Source organism: Mytilus trossulus, chromosome 13, assembly GCF_036588685.1.
Source record: "Mytilus trossulus isolate FHL-02 chromosome 13, PNRI_Mtr1.1.1.hap1, whole genome shotgun sequence".
Lineage (NCBI taxonomy): Eukaryota > Metazoa > Mollusca > Bivalvia > Mytilida > Mytilidae > Mytilus > Mytilus trossulus.
The window spans coordinates 38,192,780-38,214,232 of record NC_086385.1 but is presented as its reverse complement, the minus strand read 5'-3'; the positions used below and the strand labels follow the sequence as shown (position 1 = coordinate 38,214,232).

The 21,453-nt window shown below is 30.9% G+C and overlaps 1 protein-coding gene across 4 annotated transcripts; it reads left to right on the top strand.

Moving 5' to 3' along the window:
* The first annotated feature begins 901 nt into the window (after positions 1–901).
* On the top strand, positions 902–21,187 carry LOC134695175 (uncharacterized). 4 transcript variants are annotated; one of them, XM_063556381.1, is made up of 7 exons: positions 902–1,136; positions 12,210–12,366; positions 14,514–14,587; positions 17,335–17,421; positions 18,637–19,053; positions 20,167–20,289; positions 21,116–21,187. In XM_063556381.1, the coding sequence occupies exons 3-7, from the start codon at positions 14,521–14,523 to the stop codon at positions 21,178–21,180; spliced, it is 759 nt and encodes a 252-aa protein (XP_063412451.1). In that variant the 5' UTR covers positions 902–1,136; positions 12,210–12,366; positions 14,514–14,520; the 3' UTR covers positions 21,181–21,187. The 4 variants fall into 4 exon arrangements, with proteins under 4 accessions (XP_063412451.1, XP_063412450.1, XP_063412452.1 ...); XM_063556380.1 differs by having other exon boundaries at positions 17,110–17,421; XM_063556382.1 differs by lacking the exon at positions 12,210–12,366.
* Positions 21,188–21,453: the final 266 nt, after the last annotated feature.

Sequence of the window (21,453 nt, the reverse complement as noted above, 5' to 3'; positions counted from 1 at the left end):
CACATGCCTGGTCAATGCCTCTTCTGGATTAAATTTTGTGTTGTCCTGATATATCATTGATATTTACATGTTCTGTAAATAAACAAAAAGTACATAGCAGTTTCAGAAATAGGGTTTCCAATCCTCGCTGTAAAGATTGCATAACTATATGTGACACCACTTTTACGGAAGGTTCGTTATTGAAAGATCTACTTTCAAAATTTGTATTTTATTTGGTCTTCCTACTGCAAGTATTAAAGCGCTAGTGACGAGTCTACTATAATCAAAACGCGCGTCTGGTGTTTAAAATTATATGCCTGGTATGTTGATACGGAATATGATATATATATATGTTAATTTTATGTACATTTACTGAATATACAATTTCCCGTGTAGAATAATGAAAATGAAAAGACAAAAAAAGAAACGCAATTATTTCATTTTTTTTTAAAATCTGCTCGCATCACAGCAAAATTCTACGATATAGCTTAAAACATAGTTTAATGTTTTCTCAATCTATTCCATAATTTAAGCTAGTCCTTTGAATTCCTAAAATATCGTACAAAGATGTGAAAATATTTGTGTCGGAAATTGTCTTTCTTTCGTAATATATATTGACACTTATATGTTACTTATGCATGTTATAAATTTTTACGTTTTAGACCACTAGACAAGTAAAACCATCTTAACATTTAGTTTTTCACCTACGACAGATTCACTTATGCATAACTTAATTATGAAACAGATGAGATTCTTTTTTATATATGAATCATATCCTTATATTTAAATAAGTATCAATCAATTTCTTAAGGGTATCTTCTTTGTAAAAAATAAACCAAATTACGCAATAGAGCGATCGATATTGTTCATTTGAAACAACTTATAATTTGAAGTGATTTTATACCATTAACGACATAAAGGCTACAAATAACCAGTAAATACTGCCATTTCAATGTTAACTGTTCATTTGGTTATAGATCGAAAATCATCTTTTCGTTTACAACAACTTCTACCACCTCGTCATAACACATTTTAAACGCTCCATTTAGATATAAACATACAAAATCATTTATCTTTAAATAGCATCGAATGATATATATACATTGTATTTGCAATGTGGATACATATATAGCAACATCTACGTAAACTACACAAAGGTAAGCACGCATTACGTTTTTAAACCTATTTCAATTTAGTATATTATATTTATTTCTGTTTTTGTGCAAAATGTGTACATATTTCTTTCCTTTTTTTTTATTTTTGTTTGTGCGCGTGGGTGAAGAAAACAGGGGGATTTTCAAATGTAAAATTCAAAAAGATCTGACTTTGACTTTCTTATTTTATTTTATATAAAAGAGGTTTTGTTTTACGTTATTTCAGTCTGATATTGACATATTCAAGGAAAATCATGAAAATTAAGATTTAATCTATGAAAAGTTATCATGTTTATTACAATCCTAACAGTTTAATCGTATTTGATGATTTCTTCTGAATAACGCATTTCATTTATTGCATTTATTATTTTGATTGAAAATGTCACCAAAAGTTATAAACATATTTCAAATTCTTATTTTATGAAACAACATATACTAGTGATTCTGAGGTTACTATACATAAGATGAAAATCTTTATAATTATAGACAACTTTGATGAAACATTGTTAGTGAAATGTACACATTATCACCTTTCATTTGACAAAATTACCATAAAAGGGAATTTGATATTTGTACGCAATGATGTTAAAATATTTGTAATTATGATATTTCCTGTTGCTTTACAGATGTTTATCAAATAATATTATAATTGTTCAGTTTATAAATTACAGAAATAAACATAGACACTGAATTAATGATTAAAACTTTCTATTGGACTTACACAATGATTCCATAAAGTTATATACTGAGGAAAAGATGTGTCTGGATACGAAACCCCGACGGCTGGAGGTCGTTGATGTTTCTTATACTGACACGCCGTATCCTGAATTGACTAACTAACTTACACTCGATGCTTAACCCTATATTTGTTTTAAATGAAACAAAGCGTATAGTGTTTTTACTGACAATATCATACCGAGATTAAAAGGGGATTTTTTTTTCTAAATGAAACCCTACTTGTAATCTAAATTTGATGACATTCATTAAGACTTTTACTAGTGAGTACATTTTACAAATGTCAATCTTGCCGTTTGCCTATCCCCATTAAAACCATGTGATGATAAGGATAAGCAGGTCAATGTTTAGCGTATTAGTATTCTTATTACAAAAACCAAATACAACATACTCATTGTATGCAGTTGTCAATATGGGAAGGTATAAGACAGACGACATTTTTGGATTTGATAGAAGAGACTGAAGATAAAGCAATGGTTTAACTGAAAAATATTACGTGTATCAGTTTAATGAAGGTAATCATTAAAGAATTGTACATGTAACTGCTTAATATAAAAAAAAATCCTCTCCTTCTCAACATTAAACAAACATTCATATTCGAACATACCGAGGGTAAAGTGTGTCTTGATTAGGAACCTGACGACAGGACATTCTTTTCACAAAATTACAGATTGCATATGCAGTAACCTTATGTTGTGGGGCAATCAAAGGAGGTTGAAACTCTACTTTCTGAAAAATGCTTTTGAAATGGAATATATAGTTGAACTCTCCTTTATCAGGGATTTAAACTACCATTTAAAAGTGGCTGGATCCGCCCCTGGATGGTAATGTTTGTCAACATTCCAAACATAAATAATTCAGACCAAATAAAAACTATGTTTAAATGACAAAATCAAATAAAAGTTTCCTATATGTGTTTTCTTTACGACATTGCGATATGTGATTACAATTGTAACTTCATGCAAAGAAGTATTTAATTGATTTTTTTTTATTCAAAATAGATTCTTAATATTTTTTTACCTGTAGATATCCTGAAATATGTTTATTTAAATATGTTTTGAAACAAATAGTTGTGAACATCATTATTAATCACTTATGTTCATGCAATTAATTATTTTTCTTGTGATAAATACCAATGAACTGGGTTGTCGTGATATAGAAGTGGTTATTAAAAAAAACCCGCTCGTCATCATTTATCTTTAAATAGCACTGAATCTATTGTTATTCGTAATAATAGATTTATTCAATATACACTTGTTTCAGAAATAGAAACTATGAAAAATGATAATAGAACTGGGGTGTTAAGAATTATCATTATCTTCATTGTGTAATATTAACTTCTACTATAATCGAGCAGTTTCTGTTCTACAACAGTTTTCTCGGAGTTTCCCTCCTACGGTGAGGTTGAGGTTTACGTGACAGCTTTATAAATCCAAACCTAATTTGGAAAATAGACTTGGATTCCTAGAAGTTCTTTGTATTTGTTTGATTGACACTTTCTTTACTATAACTACATCATACTTGGTTGTGAATTTACTTGGCATATTCAATAACAGATTGAGAAGAATTCTGGATAAAAAAGACCAAGGTTCGGACTTATTTTAACAGTTAAGATTTAACAATCTTAGAAGTTTTAGTTTGTTTGTACTACATTACCAAACTATTCTCACTTAGTTGAAAAAAAGAGTTTGTAACATATGTAAGCTCTTTTGCAAATACAAAATTTCTATCCTGATATATAATATGAGAATATTACTAGGCGTTCATTTTGATTTTTGATTACTAAAAAGGCTTAAACATCATGTAGTTTCAATTTTAGAACTAAAACTTGCAAGCATAACATTATTTTTATTATATGATTTTGGTATTTTGGTCAAACATATTATTAAGTTAAACACTTTAATTTCAGAAATTTCAGATGGAAAGCTTATCATGCTATTGTTGAATAAGAAATAAAAATCGGAAAATTTCAAACTGCATTATCACTAAATCGACATTGGATATATAAAATCTGCTAGATCTGCAGCCATTTTAGGTCCTATCAATCTTTTTGTTCAAATAATCGTTGTTTAAATTCAGATACTTTTGTATATAAGCCATATTATCTGAGAGGTATTTTTAGTTTAAAACAAAACATTCATATTGTATCTATAAACATATAGTAGACCATGTAACGCATTCATAATGTATTTAAAATTAATCGTTAAGTCAACAACAAACAGGTAAAGTTTACACTTTGATGCACAAAGCAACGAAAACGATTTTAAGTAATAAATAAGTATACAGAAATAGACGTACTTAACATAAACAGATTTCTGAATGATATGTTTTCCTATTTTTACCTTAGATTAAAATATCAATCAAAAATTAATGGCATTCGCCTCTCAATATTGTCATTAAAATACCATCGAGCTAAAAATGGATATCCTGCATTCAAATACTTGAGTTTAGACAACTATTTAATACAAAGGGATTCAATCAACCCTTTTTTTAAGAGGACCTTTTATTTGCAATACTAACTTACCATTGAATAGTAACTGACTTACATCATGTACAAACCATCAAACACCAGGAAAAGTACAAATTAAACTACCAGCTTGCAGAAGCTTTGCATTCATAAAGTTGGAATCAAATCGAATAAGCTTTCTATAATAAATAAACAATATAAGACATTGTAAGCTATAAAGACACAACGTTAAATTGATAATCAAACGGAGGTGTACCTTTTATTTATATTCTTGTACAACTCTAACAATTGAAGATTGATTTTCTATCTTACAAATGATTTTCTTTAAAACACTAAACATACCTTTAATAGACTATAAACAGTGACCTCCGGGTGCGGGATTTTTCTCGCTGCGTTTCAGACCCATTGGTGGCCTTCGGCTGTTATCTGTTCTTTGTTCGGGTTGTTGTCCTTTTGACATATTTTGTTAAATTAAGGTAAGGTTTGCATACACAGGGAGATAACTCGAATTCAAATAATTGACAAAAAGGAGGGACCCGCCATTTTGAATTGCTTGGATCAACCAATGTTCGATTACTACAATATTATCGAAAATAAAACAACACCTACCTCAAATTCAACGTTTTGATGTGATTTTATCAAAATTTTAATCGTGGAAGTAACGTAATTACCTTCACTTTGTTAGTTTTCATTTATATGACGTCACGTTTAGCCATAACGTCTTTGTGCAAAAACCATTCATGAAGTTTCGCGGAATTCTATTTTATTTCAAATTTATACATTTTTATGCCCCTGCCGTAGCAAAAGGGGGCATTGAGTTTTAGCCTTTTCTGTTTGTACGTCCATCCGTACGTACGTATCATAGTGTACGTTCCTTTGTCAAAAATTGGTTTCCGTTCTCTTACTTTTGTTTGCCTCAACCAACTGATATGAAACGTATGCACAATGCTTATAACATGTTACCACAAAACACAGAATAAATTTGAATTTTGATGTCATTAATTTTACCGTTCTAGAGTGATGAGGGGTCGGAGAAGGGGGTACCTTTCTCCTTCCTCCCGTCCCCTTTTCCCCCTTTTCTTGTCTACCGCCGTCAAACATAAAAAACTAATGTATGGGAAGCTTATTTTAGTAGAAATCGATCTAATGTCTTGTTGTCATGGCTTGTCCCAGTCTTGTCCTTTCAAAAGATAGAAGTGTTGTTTATCCTGCTTCAAGACGTAGAACCTCACCTTTTTCACTGACTGTTAAGTTGTCTCTTTCATTTGATTTGTAAGTCTAGATCTGATGCACGCCGTTTCCCAATGTTTTTTTTTTTATAAAGTATAAATGTAAATTATAGAAACGCAGGATTAAGTGAAAATACGGCACATTTTTGGGACACTTTTGGTGAATTTCGTTAAGAAACCCACTCGTTTTAAAATGGTCTGACCGTTCATAATACGCCGAGTGTTTTACTTATAGAAGATGCATATATTATATTTTCAGGATATTTCAACGAATGACAGAATGTTGAACTTGGTCTTTTCAAATGTACAGTTTGCAAGGTTTGTCCACAAATACGCACACTACCCACACGTTTACATCATTCAAAATATATGATATTTTATCAATCACTTTTACAACTGACATAATGTTTCTAATAGTAATTGTTTTATGGATGCATTACAAATGTGTCTTTCAGACACCACATCTTCCTATATCTATCTACAACTATTTCAAATTGTATTGTATCGTCCTGAACATGCCTGAAGTATTTGCCACCGGACATTTTACAACCTCTAATCAAACAATTAATAATTTATAATGTTTTATGTTTGTGCTAGAGAGGACATATCTGTAGACACATTCCTCATTTTTTTCAAGCTCTGACGTATTAATAATACTGTGGTTGAAGAGTATCCATGGCACAATCAATTTTGATTTGACGGTCGCAAATTTTCGTTTTACTGTCTCCGCTACGCGTCGACAGTAAAACAGCTTTTGCGAACATCAAATCGTCCGTTGACAGTGAGTACTCTTCAACTACAGTACCGTTATTCCTGTGAACTTCATTGAAGTGATTTTAATTTATTGAAAGTATGTGAAAGATTTTCATATAACAGGTCTACATTACTAAATTTCTTATTCTATATATGGACAATACGTATACGACTGGTCATTTGTATTCCCAGGCCATCTTCTGTTTTGTTTATCTCATTTATAGGAGCGTGTAGTTTGTTTGTTTGGTCAAAAACTCCAAATGTGAACATCATATGTAACAATTTGACAAATCATACCAGTAATTTATCTTTCTCCTGCAGGGCTTTTTCCTGCTTAGTCCTAAATATTTGATCATATTTGAATAATATGTGTTGGTGTCCAGATTTAAATGAATGAAATAAACATGGCTGCTTTAAATGACTTTCCTAGTCAAAACTGATGTCTGCATACAAACAATTTACCAAACACGAGGCAATAAAGCAATTTTCATTACTTTTAATGGCAATCAGAATGCTATCCTAAGATTCAAAATATTACAGTTTGAAGCACGGAAAGAAAATAAGTGTTTTTAGGCACCTTTTTATGAACTTTTGAATTGAAATTTATTATTAGTGAACGGACCACAATTATTCATATATGTTTTATTCAGTTTTATATTTTTATAGTCTCTTGCATACATTATTATTTTAGAAGAATTCAAATACAAATTTCCCTAAAAAACGTCAAAAATCGCAATTTTAACTTTTCACCTTAAAAAACGGGACGGGCGATGTTCGATTTTTTTCATCAAATGATTGGGTACTCCTCCCTGAACAAAATGATGTATCATATTGGTATAATATCACTTAGAAAAAAAATCCATGTATCATGCAAACCTTACCTTAACTCCTCACTTGTTAAGGCATGGAGCGTGTCAGAGCTTGATATTTAGTTTAGCCATCTACTCGATGTCTACATATTTATTTGGTATTGACTTGGTATCCTATCAAAGTTAATCACATATTTCCCCTTTTCAAACCCCAATAATTGACTAGTATTTATAAAGATATTTTCATACCTAGAATTCTGCTATTTGACAGCTAATCTTGCTAACTTGGAGCGGTTTGTTTTGTAGTCTGCGATGCATGAATGTGCAGCAATAGGGTTGTGGAACCTGATGCCTCGTAAAGCGAGGATGTCTCTTTCTCTTAACTGATAATAATTATTGGAACCTATTTTTTTAAATTGTATATATATATAAATAGAAACAATGTATTTCCCACAAGGAATCTATTTATGATTAAATATTTGCCACTTTTACATTGAAGGTTCGTAAAAGATATATCCTAGAATGGAACATTCATATGCACTACTTTATTTCATAGGTCAAATATCGGCATATGGAGCCTATTATCGACCTTCACATGCCTCGAACTTCTAAAGGTTTAAACACAAATATGAGTCTTTATGAGATAAAACATGGAAATCATATCTGCGAATCAGTATGAAAACAAAACAAAATTTCTCTGAATATCATATATTGAAAAGGTGCGTAGTTTGCGAAATAGCTGTCTTTATAAAGTGCACCCTATAATAATACATTTTTTCCAAAAGAAAAATCTTTAAAAAAACTTTCTCTCACAACAATACTAGTACAAAAAAATCATAGCCTGAAAGATATCATTCTATGTACTCCTACTTTTCATTTACAGAATATTTAAAATGCCCGCCCTTGTTTCGTTTTATAAGAAAATTGAGAACTATACTTTAATAACTTTCGGCTTACCAATTGTCGAGTTTCTTGCGTAAATAGAAACGTTATATGCACTTAAAAATCAAAGTTTAACATATAGGGTTGTGTGGCATATTTTCAATATTTATCATCGAACTTCTCAAAGTTATAACTCACAACTTTGGAATTTTATTTATTTTTGTAGTACTCTTCACTCCACTTTTTGTTTTTAAGTTTCGTCGCTATCCTTGTGAATTATATTTGTTACATTCACAAATAGTTTCTTGTTGATATGCAAGATAGAGATTATATCTTTGAACCAGTATGCAAATAAAACTAAATATGAATATTTCATATCTCCCCAAAAAAACGTTGTTTATGAAACAGCTGTTTTTATAAAAGTGCTAATTTTATTCAAAATTGAAAAAAAAACTTTTTCTAACAACGATGCTTATTTTTCAAAATCATATCCAAAAAAGAAATCATTCCATGTACTTTTCATTTATATAATTCAGTTTGCCGTGGTCATCTATATTCGCACTGTTAAAATTCCAAAGTTGTGTGCCTTTCAGTTAAAACATAAGTATAATATCTGGGAACTAGTTTGCAAATACAAATACAGTATATCTATTTATATTATATATCTCCCCAAAAGATTCATTATTCTTACGTTGAAAAGCGTAATACAACTGTTGACTTTATTTATGAAACAGCTGTATTTACAAAGTGCAACCTTTGTAAAAAAAATTTAACTGATTCAGTACTGAAAAAATAGGAATGTATATCCATTATTGAGAAAAACTTTACCCCATAGAGTCTTTGTATAATTTAAAACTAGTTTAAACAGACATATAAAAAAAGAGACGACATCGTCCTAATTTGTTTCATTATCAAGAATATAGATGAAGAGACAAATACCGTATCAAAAAATGTATAAGGTTACATAACAAAACAATCCTGACTGAATACTTCTTTTTGTTAATTTATACTTTATACACACGAATAACAATAAAAACGTAAAAGACGAGAAGCCGTATAATGAAACTAACTTTATCTTTAACATTTTGGAAATTCGTCCACATTTTTCTTCATTTTATAATTTATTACATAACAGATTGTCTTCTTATACATGTACATATCGTATATCAGCACTGTCTTGTGCATAGGTAAAGTATAAGGGTCAACATGCATGTATAACATTATACATTGTAGTTTAAAAAAAAACACCTTAAGAGTTCGATTTTGTTTTTTTTTATTTCTTTTTCTCTAATACTTAGCCGATGTATTCTTTTCCTATCCTGTTGATTATTATATTTAATAAATGTGTTGTTCGTTTCATATCATTTCTTGACTGGTCACATTTCAACTATGATGTAAACCAGATACCTCGTGTAGGGAGATTGTCAAATTCTCTGCGCATTCAAATCTATTTAGCATTTAGCTCTTTCATGGTGCCATTTTATTTTAGAAGGCAACGTTTTTTTGAAAATTTCCACGACTTTTATTCAAAACGGTCTCTATTACATAACGGAGATTGAAGTAGTTTTTTACTGAAGTCATCCAAAAAATCGGTCTTTACAAGCTCTTTTATGTTCAGATGAACATTTTAACTAGTGTTAATCCCGTTAATAGCCGTAAAAAAATAGGCCCAATAATACATAAAATATTTGGCACTGGACGTTATGTCTCTTGTTCGTGCGTCTTTTAAATAGTGATACTCGAAACCTGCTGAAAACCCGCCGTGCAATATTCGGATTAGTAAACGATTAATACCCTCACGACACTTACCAAAAAGGAAATCCTGGATAATCATAGGTGTGATCTATGTTCCTTTAGAATTTCAACCAAAGATGAATAACTGGATCTTCCATCACTATATTCGATACCTAAACTACATAAGTGTCTTTACAAACAACGGTATATTGCTGGGTCCTCCATTTGCTCCACGAAACCTCTTTTAAAATTATTAAGATCTATTTTCTCAGCGTTCAAAGACGGGTTTCAAAGTTATTGTGAAACTGCCTATTCTAGAGGTGACGTGAATCAGATGTGGATAATATTACTTAAAAATTCCAAAGATCTGTTAGAGTACATACAATCTAACTCTCTTTCATCTTGTAATAGTATTAAAAGATTTGTCTTTTCTGAACACTGCACAAGTATTCTACATTCCAAACTAAAAGACAAATTGAAAGAGTTGGTATTGCTTTATGGATAACGTAGATACAAGTATCTTGTCTAAGAGAGGGATAAATCCTACTTTGTAAAGGATAACTCTGATTCAAACAAAAAATTCTCTGAAACTGACATTATTAAGATGCTTGATTTCTTGATTGACAACATATTTGTTATGAGGCTGACTTCATACAGGCATTTCTTAGAAAGAAAGAAGTAAACAATATCCTTTAACTCTACTTTCCGCTAAATAGATTATGTTCTTTCACTAAATAATTTAAAATTTGGTGACTATATTGAACGCATCTATTCCATCGAACTAGAGATAAAGGATACTACAGATACAGTTAAGTCGGCCTCATATATTGACTTACACCTAGAAATTGACAATGATGGTCGGTTAAAATCTAAACTTTATGACAAAAGAGATGATTTCATCTTTCAAATTGTGAATTTTCCATTTTTAAGTAGCAACATTCCAGCAGCACAAACATACGGGGTATATATCTTCCAATTGATAAGATATTCCCGTGCTTGCATTTCCTATCATGATTTTCTTGATAAAGTGTTGCTGCTCACGAGGAAGCTAGTAAACCAAGAGTTCCAAATGGTGAAGTTGAAATCATCCCTTCGTACATATTACGGGTGCCATCATGAGTTGGTTTAACTTTATGGAATAACCGTTTCACAAATGATATCGGATATGTACCTACCTATTCGCCAAAACGTGTCCTCTGCTCTACGCCAAAACGTCCCAAGTCTTTTAGCGCTAATACATGTATGTTCTAAATGACATCAATAACGTTTATGTCAATTCTATGATTGGGGATATAGTTGATGAAGTGGTCATTTATTAGCATTAGTTAGTTAAATACCGGTTGTAATGATTACTAGTTTTATAATTGTAAATTCAATCTGTAACATATCAATTTACTTTTGTCCGTATTTGCTTATTGTCCAGTTTGAAGTATGTTATGCTCATTTAGAGCTAACATACAAATAATTCTAGTCCAGTTAAATTAAAAAAGAGTGACGAAAGATACCAGATGGACAGTCAAACTCATAATACGAAAATAAACTGACAACGCCATGGCTAAAAATGAAAAAAAGACAAACAGAAAAACAACAGTACACATGACACAACATAGAAAACTTAAGAATACGCAACACGAACCCCACCAAAAACGATCGGTGATCTCAGATGCTCCGGAGCAGTAAACAGATACTGCTCCAAATATGGCACCCGTCGTGTTGATTATGCGATAATTAATCTGGTAAATAGTCTAATTCGGTAGGTACTTTGAATGCACGAAATTTAATTTCTAAATCCACGAAAATTGGTACGGTCTAAATTAAATAAATAAACAGTAAATGGATTGAAGAATTGCTTTTGTATAAAACTTTAAAAGAATATTTAAGATGAAAAAATGTATGTATGGCCACAACACATAATCGCTTTTTGACGAACTGTAGATTGCATTGTAACCGTGGTAAATTATGAAATAACACAGGTCATAATATATGTAATGATTGAACCACTTCTCAATGACATTTGGTAACATCCGATCTGATTTCCAAAACGAATAACCTATGGTTCTGAAGGTAATATTCGACATAGGCATATTACAAGTCACAAACTTCTATTCATTAATCCACATAGATAAACCCCATAGAGAATGATAATATTCGGTATAGATTAATATGTAAGAGTAAATACATTTTTAAAAAGTACAACCTGGCATGAACAGCACACATTATCACAGAATAATTAATGTTACATGCTAAAAAAAAACACACACATACAAAGATCGATGTCGAATATGGGGTGAATCGCGATTGTATCCTTTTTTAGTATCCTACGCATGCATATCATATACATTTTTTTTTCCAATTTAATCATTGTTTAATCCATCTCTAATATTGTCCCTTTTTGTAGAGAAAAAAATAACAGCGTTAGCTTTACATTTGTAAAACTATGCATGAACAATATTTTCCTATATTCCAGGGTTATTATAGAGGTGAAATAATCGTTTATAGACTTGACGTATAGAAGGATAATGGTAAAATTCAACAACTATTGGACAGAACACACGATTACTATATGTTTAATCAAATAAAATTAAATGTTATAACAAACTACAGTAGTTGGTATTTTAATCAATGTAAGTAATGGCCGGAAACATAATATAAACCTATTATATGTAACACTTTACATTAAAATATGGAAACATTTGGGGTGTTAATTGAAAAGAAAAACATGTAGTTTTGAAAGAGAATAACTACATTTGTACTTGGTGTAACTGGTTCAGACAACGTTTAAAGTAAAAAAAAACACGAATAAAATGTTGCAGCTGTTTCAAAAGTTGTTTAAAATTATGTTTCTCTTTTGATCACTTTTGTCGGTTAATATAAATCTCATCAATTGGTTCGTTTATCTAGATATGATTTTTTAATAACCCTTTCGTACAATTCGCCTCTTGTTTCAAACGAGTTAAAGATGAGTGATAAAAAATTGACAAAAAAAAACCGGTGAAATTGTTTTTAAGTTTCACCACACGCCATAGAAAGTAAATTTAATACGTGTTAGTTTCAAAAGGTGCGTAGTGAATATCAACACATTGGTCAAAGAAATGCAATGATAATAATTATTACGTTTAAAGCCGAACATCCAAGAACATTTCATTTCTGCTGTTAGCAAATCTGATAATCTAAATCACTTAAAATAGATTTCAGAAATAATTTTAACTCCTTGCGTTGCAATTTTGACAACATATTTCAAAGAAGACGAAATTAATGTCAGTTGAATATATTTAAAACACACTTATTTGATTTATTTGACAAAAGCCAAAACTTGTTTATGAATTAAAACAGGTAAATCAATTCATCCAGATGTGTTGATACAAACCTGAATTTATTCCCATGAGAAAAGCTTGTTAAATTACATAATTATTCAGTATTAGTTAAAACTTTTCACACCAAATGTTATGTCAACTGCTCTTTAAATTGCGATCAATAGACTAGTATACTAGTCATTACGGGGCAACACTTATGTAGTTATTAATGTTGATACCAGCTGGTGCAATGCATTCCAGAGTATAAGTCTCAACCGTCTCAATCTTTTGATTTTTTACATGTTCTGTAAAGAGAATTTTGACCAGGACTATTTTACTAGTTAATTCACCATATTGATTTGAAATTAAAATATGTCACTAAATTTTTATCTAAAATTGTTGTTTTTTTTGTTATCAATTATTCTTAAACATATTTTGGTAAAAAAAATTCTCTAAAATATTTGCCAGTTCTATGCAACGGTTTACGTTTCAGCTACGAAATACGAATGGAGCTTTTTCTTCCTATAAAGACACTTTTGTGACTTTTTAAATAGGAATATTTTAAGGTTTAAAAGAATTTAGTGTCTTTGTATTTGAATTTGTTAAAAGTATAACAGAAGTTCTACTTAGAATTATCTTATATCCTGTTTTTAAAATTGACATGTAAATACTAAAACTCCTAATTTAAACCTATTGACTGTCTTTTAATTTTATGTCGACTCTCCTCTAATAAGGAGGGGGAAATTTCTTAGTTTTGATATAGAAGCATTTTAAATTAATAGCTCTTCATTTTATTTTGATTAATATTTATTTCATAGATTTTGATGGGTTTTCGTTGTATGAACTATGGATCAGCGTTTGTATGTTCAATAATACAGCACAAACCCGTATGTTTATGTGGTAGATTTTGAATAGGTTTCACAAAATGGCTCAAGTAAAGATTTTTAAAAGGCCGTAATGTTTTGTTTATAACACATCAAACGCAATAGCCATATGTCACTTTATAATAGTTACAGTAATGTAAGTGCTAAATTCATACATATGGGGGTCATCTATTTAATGAAAGATGAATAATTGTATTCTATCATATACTTCTATATCGTATGACAACAATCCATGACATAAAGGAGCAACCTTTGCCGTATAAAATTTATTTGAAGTTATATCTAAGCCTAATAAATTTATCAACTAATTTTTGGTACTGTTTGTTTGCATGGTGCAAACAACTCTGTTTTTTTAAATCTGTCATAATTCATTCGAAAAATAATTGAGGCTTATATAATTGGGACTGAATAGAAACTACAGATTGTTAAAACAAATATGTTAACAAAGGAAACAAAATATGTCATGTATAACCTGACAAATAAATAAATTCATCATCTGGCAGGTAAATAAAAATTTCTAGGTATCAACACGGAAGAAGTTGTGAAGACGATATATAATGAATTGATAACAAACTTGTATAAATATTTTTGTAGTTTAAAGATGACTTTAGGACAATATTACAGACTAATCCTGTGTCTAATGGGATGCAATGCCTGTGGGGAGCAAGGTTATTATGATTTATTATACTGCATACAGATTCATGATACCTTAAAAAACGGAACTGCAAAAAAATATTGGGTAGATCAACAAACAAAACCATCACCATAACAGACATATTGTAAAAAAAATACACATGAAGGCAATAGTATTAGCGCATTGCAGTATTTTACCAATATAATAAATCGATAACGAAGATTCAAATCATCATAGAAAAATGCATGCACCCCAAAAAGAGCTAGAAAGGTTGCGGTGACAGAGTATGTTTTTCCTGTCACCGCCATGCAAATTTACACTCAGTTAACATTTTCAAAATCGGGGATGGAACATAATCCATAAATTTTAGTTTTAAACGAGTATTCTGGTATCTAAAGATTATAGACTGCGAAATTGTGAGCTGAGACACAAACACCGTTCAATTAGTATAAGACTTCGTAAACCGCAATTGGCCGCAATTTATCATATTTACATGCTTATACCTATGAAATGAACCGCAAACCTATCCCAAATAATTATGCTTCATTTGTTTTAAGTAATTTTCAAGATAAACTATGTATTAAGTATCACTTCCGACATCTTTTCCTTTTGAGCTAAAACAACACATTATATGATAGTCAATCGCCGATAAGACTTCAATGACCACATCATGGGGGACAAAGCTAGGGAAGTATTTTATCTATATTTTATGCACGTCTACTTATTAACCTAATGAATAAGATCATGTCTTTACATAACATTAACTTTAAAGGAAATGAAATGTTAAATGTAGTTAAATCTGTTTTCTTTGATCTTGAAATAACACTTTCTGCAAGCATCGTTTTATAATAACATCTTATTTTGTTATAATAATAATTACATTGCTAGTTACATTAAAACGAATAATTACAGTCTATTTTTTTTGTTGTTGAAATTTTCGATTTTTGATACTCCTGTACCTTATTTTGGCCTTCCAGTTGTTTCGGTGAAAATACACCATAGATTGTCCCCTATTAGTATTTGTAAAAGTAATGTGCAGAGTTTATTTTTGTTTTGAATGAAGAAAGACAAAGCTACATCTATTGTTATATCCTATGCAGTATAATATATAAAGTTTCATGAAACGTTTCCTTGCATATAAAAAATAACCCATTTGGATTCACTGAATTACTATATACAATATTTAATCCTCGTATCTATGATGAAGTTTTTTTTACTGCAATGAAATGAACGATTCAGTTCCTACTACTGTTAACTCAAGTGAATATTATAAATGTTATAAGTTATCTACGTTCATATCCGTAGATATGGATATTTTAACACCCTGAAGTACCCCAGTACCCCGTGAGGCGAAGCCGAAGGGTGTACAGAGTACTGAAGGGTGTTAAAATATCCGTATCTCCGGATATGAACGTAGATAACGAATAACATGTATAATATTCAGCTAGGTCAGCAGTCCCATTCCTTCAAAAAATGTGGCAGTCAAGTGATGCATTTAATGAAATGAGTGTAAATGATCGGCATAATAGGACAAAATCGTTAATGACTTAAATATTTAATTACAAACATCATGGATAGTCTACAGAATTCAATATTTCACAAGGAGCAATCATGGTACTAAGGAAAACTTGAGTGAAGTTCCCCGGGATAATGGTTAGCAACGTCTGGGGATATGGGTTAGCAACACCCAGGGGCTATATCCCGTTTTGTAACGACGTGGGTTAACCAATCAAATTCCTAGATATAAACTAAGCCGGGGATAAGTTTTTTTGACCAATTTTTATATTACACCTTTTGATTAGAGCACCACTCTTAAGTCTTGAATGAACGAAAAGAGTGCGTGAGGCAAAAAGTTGTAAGTCTGGTATTTCTGGTGACAACAACTAGAATTTATTGTATTTTCTAAAAATAATAAAGGTATTACACCTCAGGACAAAATGATCCATAGCTGTATTAGACAAATCTTTACGAATTTGGGTCCTCAACGCTCTTCAACATAATACTAATGTTGACTTTTTAAATGCTTTCATTCGAACCACACTGATGAGTCCGTTGAAGACAAAACGCGGCTGACGTACACTCCTGATATCTATGATTAGTTTATTCTATAATCGAGTTGACGTCTTGTGTAATACGCAAAACCAAATTGGAAACCAGCAGGAACTGACTTGAAGGAGACACACTGAATAAAGAGAGAAAAACTGACTAAAGGGAGGAAAACTGACTAAAGGGAGAAAAACTGAATTAAGGGAGAAAAACTGAATTAAGGGAGAAAAACTGAATTAAGGGAGAAAACTGAATAAAGGGAGAAAAACTGACTAAAGAGAGAACATACGAGTACAAAAATTCTTATCCGATCTAGCATCTGTATATCTTAGCGACTCAAAATATTTATCTAGTCATATGTACGTTTCAAAATAAGAAGCAGTCCAATGAGAGAACTTATTCTTGCATTTCTATTTTATAAGGGCAAAAACATTTCAAAACTTAGTATACAAGAATTCATTATTATCATAACTATTATCATCAATATTTTGATTTATTTTCATGTTTTAGTTTCATTAAACCTGGTAACAAATTATATTACGATTTGACAAGATGTTGTACTAACTTGCACCGTCCATGGAATACAAACAATTGATAGAAAAACAACCAGACAGTGGTCCATGGGAGACGATGACGAACTTATATGTTATAATGGTCGTATAAATAATCTTAGAAAGTATGGCGAGAAGGTACTTTTTGGAAATGCATTTTATCTTACAATATTCAATATTACAGAAGAGGACCTCAACATAGTTTATCAATGTCGCTATGGATTCGATGCAGCAAGTAAATTAATTGAGGCAGATAAACCCACATCAATTTGTAAGTATGCGGTTTCGTATGATTATAAATAACAAAATTCTGATTGTGCGTGTCAACAGACTATAGCTTGTGATTCAGTGGTTATCGTTCGTTGCCTATGAATATTTGTGTATATCTATATATGCCCTTTCCTCTCGCGGTATTATAGCTGACAATAGTCATCATTCGTTTTGTGAGTCATTACCCTCTAAGGATGACTAATTACGCAGTAGTTTTACGTTTAATGGAATGATCACCTTGTCAACTCTTTACTTTATAATTGTAGGATGATGTTGTAATTTTAGAAGCATACTATTCTCATAAAAGTATAGGTATAAATGTATTCCTATGTGTAGTGACAACTGCAAATTATACCTTATCCATTGACTTATGATTGGATCATGTGGATTTCTTGCGATTAGAATTATTATAAAGTGCCCAAAAATCAATCAAATATTGGTAGTTGATCTGATTTTTTATCTCTTTTCCAACCGGGCTGTAACATATACATTTATATAAATATATATCCAGCATGTTTAAATTATATTTTGTGTGGTTGTTTTACCCTTTCGAGTAAAGTTTGATTAGCCCGCAATATTGCAAAATAGTGGATCTGAGTGTTTCCGATGAGTTGAAAGATTTTACAATATCCCAAGGCAAAATGAAAGTTTTATATTTTATATCAGATATTAGGACGTATTTTAGTTCGTGAATTTAATTTGTGTGTAGTCTTAATGTTATGCTCATTGCATTTTCGGTTTTTATTGGTTAATTATTTGAAAAAAAATCAACATTTCTGAAATTCTTTTTTTTTTCATTTTTGGTGTTGTTTGTCATAGGAACTGTGGTAACTCATTCTTGTTTGGCATATGCTCTGTTTCACACTTTCAAGTGAAACACTTCCCAAATATGCGTTCGAAGCGATTTTCTGGATTTACTTAAACCCTGAAATTGAACAATGTGAAAATACAATGACTAAATACACGTTTTACTATAATGACTCTGGCATCTACCAGTTTGTTAGATACTTTGATTTAAAAGGGGTTCGCGTTTGGTTTTTATTTAAGTATTGTTTTGCATAAAAAAAGATTCAAGAAATTATGATATTCTTGCTATTAATGATATTTAGTTTTGACTAAGTTCCACTTAGGTTTGCTTAAGAATATAGACTCATCCTATTAAATGGATTGAAATTATTGAAATTATTAAATTTCTTTGATTTTGATTGTATTTCAGTATCATTAATATTGGAAAATGATCGCATTACATTCGGAGGAGATATCATATTGACATGCATCGTGAATGGCATTAGAGCACTAGACAGCGACGTAACTAGGCAATGGTCAAGTGGAAATGAAGATCAACTTTTAAGTTACAATGGCAGAATAAATAATCACAAAAAGTATAAAGAAACTATTCTTCAAGGGAATGCATTCAGTCTAAAAATATTAAATGTAACAGTCTTAGATGTAAATTTAACTTACCGATGTCGATATGGTTTCGATACAGCCACATACATCATCAAAATAAGCGAAAGTGCAAGTCTGCAAAAAGGAAACCCATGTTATCATTCTTCAAATATACCATGTCGTATTGCAGAAACACAAAAATACAAAGGAAATTTAACACGTAATGATACAATTTCCTTTACAGGTAAGCTAAATATCAGAATTAATTCATTTTCTACAGTAGTCGGATTCAAGAGGCCCTTTTGGGCCCGCCCTCTGTTTTTGTGGTAAAAAATCTGGTTAGTTATATATGGAAACACTGATGCATGGCTTGAACTGCCATAAAACCCTTTTGATCATTCAGTGGATCTGCCCATCTATTGAAGGTTCATTTATAGGTATAATGTTTCTAGTCCGTTCGTCCGTCCGTCCGTCTGTCCGTCAGTCCGTCTGTCCGTCCGTTCGTACATTTTTCCATTCGTTCGTCCGCGTTTGTCCCGCTTCAGGTTACATTTTTGGTCGAGGTAGTTTTTGACAAAGTCCAATCAACTTGAAACTTAGTATACATGTTCCCTATGCTATGATCTTTATTATTGTAATGACAAATTAGAGTAAATACCCCATTTCCACGGTCCACTGGAAATAGAAAAGGATAGAGCGAAAAGAGCATCCGTACGCGTGTACTGGGGACACATTCTTTCTTTTTTCTTATTAAATTGTCAATTCTTTTTAATAATTTTCATAAACATGAATTATTTTTGGGAGCAAAATTCAGATTAAATTTTAAGATTTATTGGAATCAATTATTAGATAACGAACTAAAAAATGTAACAGGAGTGTATATAGTTATTTCTTTAATATTTGGGAAGGCCGGAATAACATGTTTATCTTACTTTCCTGTTTTTTGGGATTTTTTTTTTTTTGGAGGGGGGGATTAAATAATCTTCTTATCTATTGCATCATTTCTTACTGTCAGAAGCTTTTCTACATCGGTTTTATTTGTTTTAAAAGATGACAGGTTCATACGAAATGTAAGCAATACATTTTAGTATGTTCACGACTGTTTTGATACAAGCAACACTGATAATTCATAAATAAGTGAAACGCTCTTTTACATTTCAAAAATAAAATTCGTAAATTTATGATGCGTTCCTGTCAATCGCATTGAAATTGATTGCATGCATAAATTAAAGCTTAAATCTTATAGTTTACGATCCATTTAAAATGAGGTTAAATTCCCCTATTTTATCTCAATGGTGGCCGTTGACCGTTTGTTAATTTTGATGTGCTAATTTGTTTTGTATTTTCTTCTTTACAGAAAAACAGGGAACAGATACCAATGTGCCCTTGCCAGCAACACTGATTCCGTCAGCTATAATTGCTATAATAGCAGTTGCTGTAATTTATATTGTTATTGCGAAACGAAAACATCAACGAAAAGGTAATTGAAAAAATACCTGAATAATTGTTTTTGGTGTACCAGTATGTACTAAACTTTCTATGTATTTTATCTTTTATAATATTTCCTATAATATGTCTTAATGTTTTAAGGCAGAAATATGTTTATGTGTTTTGTGTATAAATTATAGTCAGTAGGTTTGTGAGATGCAAACCTCTTACATTATTATTAGGTATACAAACTTTAGAAAAGAATTCTGCATTATCTTCTTTTTCGTGGATTTCATAGGTTCAGGTGAACCACGACATTAAAGGTACAACGGATAACGAATTTTCCGTAGGATTGTGTGCGCACTTTGTCAAAACCACGAAATCAAATATAAACGAAAATTGATACATACGAAAATAAATAAATCCACAATTTGTAAATGAGCTCGAAAGTCTTGTCACTATTACTTTAAAAATTTTGACAAGTTGTCTAAAACTGCATTTAAAAACATGTACCAATCTATTTGTATATAGGTTTCATAAAATTAAAAAAATCTTATAATATTAATTAAAAATACCAGAAGAGCTAGATAAGAAGGATGACATTTTAAATAAATGCAACTTAACATTTGACAGGCATTTTGAATTTTTCCAGTATTCTCATGAAGGTTATTATGAGAAATGTCAAGCACAGAACCAGAAATTTAGGATTGGAGATATTCACCTACAAACAGGTTTCCAGTGTAATGTGAACAATTTGTACATGTTGTATAGGACTTGAATAAGTCGAAATAAAGGGAATATATGGAATATATGGTTCAAAAACACTTTAATCTCTTTGGCGTTACAACATGCCTTTAGTTAGACTAATTTCTATTCAGAAACAAAGAACAAGAACAGAACAAATGACAAAAACATACAAGAAGATGAACCATGTTTGCCATAGACGAAAGGCAAGTCATATGAAAAAAAAAATAAAATACTATGTCATTGATCTACGTACATTTTGTGTTATAATGGTACACAAACTACATTGCGCTGGCAATGATCAAGGTTTTGGTATAATATACATTTCGCTATAAATGAATCGATACAAATACGATTTGGCTGAAACATTTGATACACATATGGCCATTCAATGTTGAATTAATTATAATAGACTAGCCAATTAAGTGGTCGTGCTCTTAGGAATGTTACAGAATGATATCAATTTCTAACA